This window comes from Ursus maritimus, unplaced genomic scaffold (assembly GCF_017311325.1).
Source record: "Ursus maritimus isolate PB19 unplaced genomic scaffold, ASM1731132v1 scaffold_12, whole genome shotgun sequence".
In the NCBI taxonomy this organism is placed as follows: Eukaryota; Metazoa; Chordata; class Mammalia; order Carnivora; family Ursidae; genus Ursus; species Ursus maritimus.
Window position 1 is genome coordinate 1,906,028 of NW_024423564.1, and position 9,112 is coordinate 1,915,139.

At 46.5% G+C, this 9,112-nt stretch overlaps 2 protein-coding genes across 4 annotated transcripts in view; one reads left to right on the forward strand and one right to left on the reverse strand.

The window, feature by feature from the left end:
- POGZ (pogo transposable element derived with ZNF domain) overlaps window positions 1-3,782 on the forward strand; it is a 47,374-nt gene extending 43,592 nt beyond the window's left edge. For all 3 annotated transcript variants that reach the window (XM_040626752.1, XM_040626749.1, XM_040626750.1), the window contains one exon: window positions 70-3,782. In XM_040626752.1, coding sequence (XP_040482686.1) covers window positions 70-1,741 — 1,672 coding nt within the window. In that variant the 3' untranslated portion in view covers window positions 1,742-3,782. The remainder of the gene's footprint in view (window positions 1-69) is intronic.
- Window positions 3,783-4,632: 850 nt separating this feature from the next.
- On the reverse strand, window positions 4,633-7,094 carry PSMB4 (proteasome 20S subunit beta 4). The gene is made up of 7 exons (XM_008695656.2): window positions 6,924-7,094; window positions 6,491-6,697; window positions 6,029-6,175; window positions 5,771-5,852; window positions 5,281-5,397; window positions 4,968-5,056; window positions 4,633-4,756 (listed from the first exon to the last, which is right to left on the reverse strand). The coding sequence occupies exons 1-7, from the start codon at window positions 7,061-7,063 to the stop codon at window positions 4,744-4,746; spliced, it is 795 nt and encodes a 264-aa protein (XP_008693878.1). The 5' UTR covers window positions 7,064-7,094; the 3' UTR covers window positions 4,633-4,743.
- Window positions 7,095-9,112: the final 2,018 nt, after the last annotated feature.

Here is a 9,112-nt window from a genome sequence, read left to right on the forward strand (position 1 = left end):
TGCTACTATTAGTATTTCATTTTCCTAGTTTAACTGGGCTTTCTTTTCCTGTCTTTGCTAACCCTTTAGACATGGCCACACTCGTGACCGAGTGCATGACCGGAGCTTGAAGAATATATATCCTCCTCCTGCCTTCCCCTCTAATAAAACTGCCACTGTGAAATCTGCGGGGGCCACCCCAGCTGAGCCTGAAGAGCTTCCGACTCCTATGGCGCAAGCACTCCCGTCACCAGCCTCAACTGCAACCCCACCACCAACCCCAACCCACCCCCAGCCTTTAGCCCTTCCACCCTTGGCTGCAGAGGGGGCCGAATGTCTGAATGTTGATGACCAGGATGAAGGGAGCCCAGTCATCCAGGAGCCTGAGCAGGCAACAGGGGGCGGTAGTGGCAGTGGGGTTGGCAAGAAGGAGCAGCTGTCTGTGAAGAAGCTTCGAGTGGTACTGTTTGCCCTGTGCTGCAATACAGAACAGGCTGCCGAACACTTCCGAAATCCCCAACGACGGATCCGGCGTTGGCTTCGGCGCTTCCAGGCCTCCCAGGGGGAGAATCTGGAGGGCAAATATCTGAGCTTAGAAGCAGAAGAGAAGCTGGCTGAGTGGGTGCTAACCCAGCGAGAGCAACAGCTACCTGTGAATGAGGAGACCTTGTTCCAGAAGGCCACCAAAATAGGACGTTCTTTGGAGGGGGGGTTTAAGATCTCTTATGAGTGGGCTGTGCGTTTCATGCTCCGGCACCACCTGACTCCCCATGCCCGGCGAGCCGTGGCCCACACGCTACCTAAGGATGTGGCCGAGAATGCAGGACTCTTCATTGAATTTGTACAGCGACAGATTCACAACCAGGACTTACCCTTGTCCATGATTGTGGCTATTGACGAGATCTCCTTGTTCCTAGATACGGAGGTGCTGAGCAGCGATGACCGTAAGGAGAATGCCCTGCAGACTGTGGGCACAGGGGAACCTTGGTGTGATGTGGTGCTGGCCATTCTGGCAGATGGCACCGTCCTTCCCACCCTGGTTTTCTACCGAGGACAAATGGATCAACTTGCTAATGTGCCAGACTCTATATTGCTGGAGGCGAAGGAGAGCGGCTACAGCGACGACGAGATCATGGAGCTGTGGTCGGCCCGCGTGTGGCAGAAGCACACCGCTTGCCAGCGCAGCAAAGGCATGCTTGTGATGGACTGTCATCGCACTCACTTGTCAGAAGAGGTGCTGGCTATGCTCAGTGCCTCTAGCACCTTGCCTGCGGTGGTCCCAGCGGGCTGTAGCTCCAAAATCCAGCCGTTAGATGTGTGCATCAAACGAACTGTCAAGAACTTCCTACACAAAAAGTGGAAGGAGCAGGCTCGGGAAATGGCAGATAGCGCGTGCGATTCTGATGTCCTGCTTCAGCTGGTGCTGGTCTGGTTGGCTGAGGTGCTGGGCGTCATTGGGGACTGCCCAGAGCTGGTGCAGCGGTCTTTCCTTGTGGCTAGCGTTCTGCCCGGCCCTGATGGCAACATTAACTCACCTACGAGAAATGCTGACATGCAGGAGGAGCTCATTGCCTCCCTAGAGGAGCAACTGAAGCTGAGTGGGGAACAGTCCGAGGAGCCCTCAGCTTCCACTCCCCGACCCAGGTCATCTCCTGAAGAGACAATTGAGCCTGAAAGCCTTCACCAGCTCTTTGAGGGCGAAAGCGAGACCGAGTCCTTTTATGGCTTTGAAGAAGCTGACCTAGATCTGATGGAGATTTGAGTGTTGGGGTCATGAGCGGGTGTGGAGTGGGGGGTGGGAAAGTGTGAAGGGGGGTAGAGGGATTTAGGGAAAGGGGGATATGCCAGGTCGGGTATTTGGTTTATATGTTTTAATTTTATGCCACCGCCCCCGATGTTGACTTCCGTTTCCCTGTGGATTTGTGGGTTATTAGGAATACCAGTAGTGATCCCGTCTGAGCCAAGGAGCTGGCCCATTGGTCGTTCACTTCTGCTAAAAACAGGTTTTCGTGACTTTTTTTTTTAAATTTAAATCACTGTGTTTGGTATTTTTCTGACAAAATCAAGAAAAAGAAAAAAAAATTCTTCGTGGGCGAATGTTAAATTTTTTGTTTCCCCTTTTACCTCAATTGTATCATAGTACATCTGGGTTTTTTTGTTTGTTTTACTGTGTGGCAATGTCTTTGGGCATGATGCTATCCAACCATTGTCAATGTGAGAACATTTCTGAAGATGGGAAAGACAAAAATATGTAGCTCACAAACTGGTTTATTATATATATGGATAAAAAAAAACTTTTTTCATTGTGGTCTTAACACTTTTATATAAAAATGAAAATGGAAAAAAAATCCCACTGAACTCTCTCTTCCTTCTCCTTTCTTTCCTTCCCTCTCCAGAGATGTTGGTTTCTACAGCAACTCTGAGATATAAAATTGTGGCTTTAAAAATGCATGAAACCACCTCTCATCCAGAATGATGAATTAGATTTGTTTTTCCTCACCACCTTCCCTCCAACAAAAACATGACAAAACCAATATCCTTTGCACTTGGGATCCTTAGCCCCTTTCCCATGCTCACACCATCACTCTGGACAAAGGATCATACATGTGTCATTAGCAAGCAGGAGGTACTGAGGTGATCAGTGTTAGGGTGGAAGCCATTCCCAGTGTGTGGGTCTTCATCATGTTAAGTGGACAGCATGCCTGTTCAAGAGATCACAAGTCCTACAGCCAGGAGCTAATTGTGCAAGAAGTTACGTGTTGAACTTTAAAAACAAGACAGAAATCCTGCTTACCCTGTGGCTTTCCTTATTTCTCTTAATGCTTAGAGAAGAATGTGACCTGAAGAAGAAACACACAGGGGTGTGCACAAAGAAAGACATGAATCTTTATTTTTCACTGCCAGCTTCAAGGAAAGAAAATTTTTCTACAGTTTGCATGAGAGATTTTTTTTTAACTGTATGTACTCATGGTTATAAACTGAAATGTACTGTATCATACAGAGAAAAGGAACAAAAACCCAAGTCCAGCTTTCCCACAGCTACACCTTCTGTCCATCCCAAGGCTTTCAGCAACATGTCCCTCCTGGGAGCCAAGGAGGCAGCCTGCATAGGCTTGTAAATGGTTCATCTTTAAAATGTATATAAGTGGAACATTTAATAAAATGAGGGGAAATGGATTTATAAACAATGTGGTTTTTTTTCTAGGTAACCCTATTTTAGTAGGCTTTCACAGACTGGGACATGCTCAAGATGTGATGGGCCTGGTGGTACAGGTGTGACATTTGTTACCACCTGTTTCTCCTCACCTCCATTTTTTGGTTTTTTAACCCCCAGCACACTATAATATAGTGAACTGGAGTGATCCCGCCCGTAAACAGCTTGGCCAGCTTCATGAACCCATGGCATCTGAAAAGTGAACTGAGGATCCATCTTCTCTTGGGCTTCTCTTCCCCAGCTTTTTGCCTGATGCCATTTTGACAGAATATGGACTTTGAAGTCAACCCTTTGCCTTTGAGAAAGTTCAAGAACTATGGTCAACTATCTACAATGACCTAATCCTTCTCTTTGGTAGCCTCCACAGCAGCCCCAGCCTCAGCAGAGCTGGGTTCCTGGCCTCTGCATACTGTATGACTTTCTTGGTGGGTAGTTTTTTTAAGACCATAACACCAACAGTGGATCAGCTGGGTTTTGGCCAGGAAGTTATCTTTGTGGATTCCACCCGCATGGCTTAGTAGTAGAAGGAAGTTTTTTTTGTTTTGTTTTTTTATAATTCAGTTTAATCAATAAACAAGTATTTATTGACTACTTTCTGTGTTGAGACTGAATATGTGGAAGACAAATGGAAAACTCACGGTTTCCTTTTACTTTCATGTACTAGTTCGTTGTAACATGGATGATAAAATGGAGGGATATTGTGATCCCCCCCCTCAGCTCTCTCACCTCACTGAACTTCTGAAGTAGTTTCTGAGTTTGCTGCCTCTACTAGTTTCTCAAAGCAGTTTAGAGAAGATATGCATCAGAATCACCTAGGGTGTTCATTTTTAAAATTCAGGTTTACCACCATTTTGGGAGAATTTGGCTAATGCCCCAAATGATTTGACTCACAGCTAAACTTAGGACTTTCAAATGAACACATAATACTTTCTAAGAGGTTTTCCAATACCAGATTTGGGCCATAAACATGTAAATTCAATGTTGAAGTTACTTAGTATTCCCTCTGCTAAGGGCGAGGAGGCGGCACGGGTGACGGACTGAGGCTGGCAGGTCCTCCCCGGGAGTAACCTTACCCAGAGCGGCTTTACTAGATGCTACATTTCTGTCTTTGAAATGGTGCTTTAACTAAAATCACATTTGCAGCAACGTTAAACCAGAAAATTTTTAAGAATCTAGTACATGGGTGGAAATGTTGAAGAAAAATGTTAAGCACTTCGTTATCCCACAAAGATTAAGCCTGGCCTGGCCTCTGTACAAAGCTGTTTTCTAGTACAGGCCCAAATGAAGAGAGTGGATCTCCTGTACTGTCATGCAGAAAATCCTGTATTTGCTGGAAGAACCAAGAGCCAAAGAAGGGTTCTCTGAGGGAGATGGCATGTGGCAGTACTTCACACTTTCACTCCTGGTGTGACCTAGTCAGACAATAATGCCACTCAGCAAGCATTTCAAAGGATTTATTTATTTTACAATAGAAAAGTACACCTTTGAACCAGCCAAGTTCAAAGTTAGAAGAAGGGTACAACTGCAGCTCTGGATAATGCATCTGTATTTCATTCAAAACCACTAAAAAGGAAGAGAGCATAATAAAATTATGAAGCCATCAAGGGAGGAATTAATTTCTAAAAGCAACTCTATCCTCCAACCAAAATTTCCCTCTCCACCCAAAGAATTCTTTTGGTTCAGACCTCCAGAAGAACCCAGCTTAGTGCAAGTCAAGGGGCATCCCAACTATTCTACCACTTATTTTTAATTCTGTAATTTTAATTTCAATCACCTGATCATGTGAGCAATCTCCCAGTTAGTCTCTGCAGACAGTGGTCCCTCTATTTCAACACCTTTTTCGGTGACAGTGGCGATTTGAAACTGAAAGAAAGCAGAGCTCCCAATGAAAATGCCCACCCGCGCCCACACCCCATGAAATCCCTGAGGCCTGCTCAAAGGTCAAGTAGAGAATCTTCCCCAATCTGAAAATAGGAAATTTGGCAATCTATTCTTCAAAAGCAAAGACCCAGGTATTGCAACTATCCAGAGCCGGAGAGCCTGCCAGTTAGAGTCCCGTCATCTTTATTATTCATATCCCTCCTCACCCGGTTATAAGAACGGGCATCTCGGTAATACAGCACTCGCATACAGCGTTCCACTAGCTCTCGGGCCTCAGTCTGGCTCAGGACTGGCTGCTTCTCCAGAACTTCTCGCAGGAGAGGCTAGGGAAATGGAAAAGCATGGGAGATACCAGGGGGTGAATACCCGTCGGTCCCAAATCCACAGCATAAATGTCAAAAAAAAAAAAAAAAAAAGTGACAGTCCACCTATTGCCTCACCAGAGTGAATTCTTACCTGTGCTAACACTGACTTGAAGGGTAAATTCTAGGGCATCCCTCTTTCCATATGTCTACTGATGACATACCACTCTGTCACTGGAATGTAAGTGCCAACACATATAGCCTCCAGACTACAAAGAAAGCCATCTGCCCAGCAGTAGGGATCCTGGCCTAGTCCTCACGTTGGAATTTCAAGGGAAGAACAAGCAAACAATAACCAGCCCCCATTGCCTTGTCTTCCTCCCCTCTCACATACCTGAGCCAAGTATGCACCATAACCAGTGGCCAGCGAAGGGGCTTCGTAAGCTACACCAAGCATGTCCACATAACCGAGGAAGCTAACAGGACACAACCGGTCAAAGAATTCATTTCATTTTAGGTTTTGTTAGGTATCGTAGCTGAAAGATGGGGCCATGGGGTCTGAGAAGTGGCATTCACTCAGAGGGAAGGGATAAAACACTACACAGACACTAGAGGTTGGGTGGTCAGGGAAGTTAAGTTATTTCAAGTCAACCTCTCTCCATCAGCATAGCCTCCAATGACCATGGTGTTCCACAGGGGGTTCATCTTGGAGCGGCGGCTGTACATGGCCCTGGTCAGCCATGAATGAATAGCTCTAGGACTGTAGCTGTGTCCATCTCCCAAAAGCTCCTCATCAATCCTTAAAAGGAATTGGTCATGAGAAAAGGGAAAGAACGGAAGACAGGAATTTCATCCTCCTCCTCCACCACCACCACCACCACCACCACCCCCTACCCCGCCAAAAGAAGTTACCACAATCTTCCCCATTTTACACCCCCTAACGCCGAAAACTATGTATTGCAAACATTCTCATCTTCCACCCCCAACAATTTCCTGTCCTCTGTTGCAGCCTCAAACTCCTCCACTCCAGAACTTCTAACGGGATTTAAAAAAAACAAAACAGTGAATTCCTCTCCCCACCTGGGATATATTCCCTATTCTCCAGATAACTTACACCATCTGGCCGAGAACTTGCTTCAAATACTGGAAATCTGCATAGTCTCCGGAAGCACCCAGCATGGTGCTGTCGTTGACTCGCATAATACGAGAGATGTTGCGGAAACGAGCCAAGGAGCCGTAGGAGCCCAGCATGTCTGCTGCAATCACCACTCCACCCTCAAACTTAACGCCCAAGACCGAGGTCCCGGTCACCATGGGGTTCCTAGACAAAGGGAGGGAGGTCTGGCGAGGGGAGAGGCACGGGAGAAGAGCCTGAGCTCTCTTCCACGCAGTGGGTTCCGCTTCTGATTTTCCATGTCTCCTTTCATTCTTCAGGACTCTCGGCCCCGCGGTCCCCGCCTCGCCCTCCGCGGTTTCCTCAGAACCCGCCAGCCCCACCAGGCCTCACCGTCCCGCCCCCTGCGCAGGCTCAGACGCGGAGAACTTACTGCGTGCGCGTAATCAGACCCCCGTAGGTCGCGGCCTCCGGCTCCACGGAGGAACCAGGAGTGGGCGGAATGTGGTAAAACTGCCCCGGGGCCGGACCCCCGGCCCAAAGTCTGGACCGCGACTCCAAAAACGCTTCCATCTTACTCACGGTGGCAGAAGAAATGACAACGCTTGCGCCAACGGAAGCGGAAGTGACCCTTCGGTGGCCACACCTTCTTCCTGCCAGCTGCTTTCAGTAGCCATGTTGATAAGGTCACAGCCGATGGTAAGCATCATCGTGGTTGCCGGTAGAGACCCAGAGAGCTGGAATCGCCTGACGTCGCAGCGCTTCGCCGCATCGCGGTAGAGTCTGGGCTAGATCAGAGTGTTCTGACGCACAGGTTCAAGGAGGGGGAGGTTGGCAGGGAGGTAGATACGGGGAGCCACTTAAAGACACTGAGGCAGAAATTCCCGTGTCCTTTTTTGGATCTTGATCAAAAAGCCCCACATGAAACGAACTCAACAGGATCTCTTAACATCTGTACTTCTCAAAACAGCCTTATGTGGCAGGCATTATTCAACCCATTCTATAAATAAGGCTTGTGGCGTAATTTACCTGGCCACACAGCAAGTAAAGTTAGATCTGAGTCTTCAAGCCCAGATTTAAAAGAGGAATAATACAGGGACGCCTGGGTGGCTCAGTGCGTTAAGCGTCTGCCTTCAGCACAGGTCATAATCCCAGCCTCCTGGGAGGCCGCTCAGCGGGGAGCCTGCTGCTTCCTCTGCCTGCCGCTCCCGCTGCTTGTGCTCTTTCTCTCTCTCTCTCTCTCTCTCTCTCAAATAAATAAGTAAATCCTTATAAATAAAATAAAATTCCGAGTCAATCTGAACCAAAGCAATGCATGAAATTTTAACCTAATTAAGTAACAAAATATCTTATTAGGTCATGAAACGCTGGAAAGGGAAGGGTTAAGATCTTGTGTTAGAGGCAACAGACTGACAACCTTTGTATCACCTTTTGGTCTTCAAAAATACACTTTCCCCTCTAATAAATAGCCACCTCCTCCCCAAACCCTATATTCCAGGTGACCCTCGGGCCGCTCAGAGTTTTACTTGGACAAATAGCAGGCACTTAGGGTGATGATGGCTTACTGGGATTCCTCGAAAACTCCAAGAATACCTTATTTGTAGATGCCAGAGCCCTCATCATATGAACTTTAAATCAGTCAATCAATCAGCAATTAACTGGCTATGTCCCTATTTAGAAGTGACCTCCTGGCTTGCTGGTTTTTGGTTTCACTCCTTTTTAGGTCCCCAGAATAGGGCTCTTGTAGGGCCAGTCTAAATAAAGAAAAGAGAAAGGATCTAGAATCATCCAGCCTGTGAGTAGAATAGCTCTCAAACCACCAACATTTGATGATGCAATATTCAAAAGAAAGTGACCAGCATGTCTTTTCTTATGAGGTGAAAACAAGATGTAAATTAAACGGAAACAAGGGAAATTAGGAAGTTTCTTTCTTCTCTTTTTAAAGCATTCTGGTATTATCTGGGGGAAAAATTTTTTTTAAGAGAGGGAGAGAATCTTAAGCAGTTTCCATGCCCAGCATGGAGCCAGACATGGGACTTGATCTCACCACACTGAGAACATGACCCAAGCCAAAATCAAGAGTTAGACATTCAACTGACTGAACCACCCAGGTCCCCCTCTGGAAAATCTTTTTAAGTGTGCCTAATTTTCTATGGTTGGCTGTTACTTTGAGTTTAATTAACATTTAGCTCCCACCAAAGTTAAAGCTTTTAAGTCAGCAATCCCTAGACTGGTTTTGAAACCTGTCAGGATATCGTTGGGTATAGGGGATGTCCTGAAAGTCTCAGAAAATAAATAAAACTAGACTAAATAATAACCATGGAAAATAATAACCATCATTACATCCACTTCAGAAACATTTTCACTGCTCTACTTTTTAGGAGAAATGGAATTTGAACCTTCAAAAGAGTTAAGGATCATTTCCTAACCTATTCAGGGCCTGTCCCCTGGGTGTATAACAGAAAGATGAGAAAGAAAGCACATCCAGCTTGTCCGTGGCTGCACACTGTATGAGACTTCCCTGAGGATTTTTGCAGTTTTTCATCTTCCGTAATTCATTTCTACAGTTTCTCTCTTACAGCACGTGTCACGCTTGTCCAGAGACTCTCCTCCACCAAACTA

Coding starts and splice junctions, on each gene's coding strand:
- PSMB4 (XM_008695656.2), bottom strand. CDS start 7,063: ATGGAAGCGTTTTTGGAGTCGCGGTCCAGACTTTGGGCCGGGGGTCCG. Junction 6,698..6,923: donor GGTCTGATTACGCGCACGCA/GTAAGTTCTCCG, acceptor CCCTTTGTCTAG/GAACCCCATGGTGACCGGGA. Junction 5,057..5,280: donor ATGCCCGTTCTTATAACCGG/GTGAGGAGGGAT, acceptor GCTTTCTTTCAG/TTTCAAATCGCCACTGTCAC.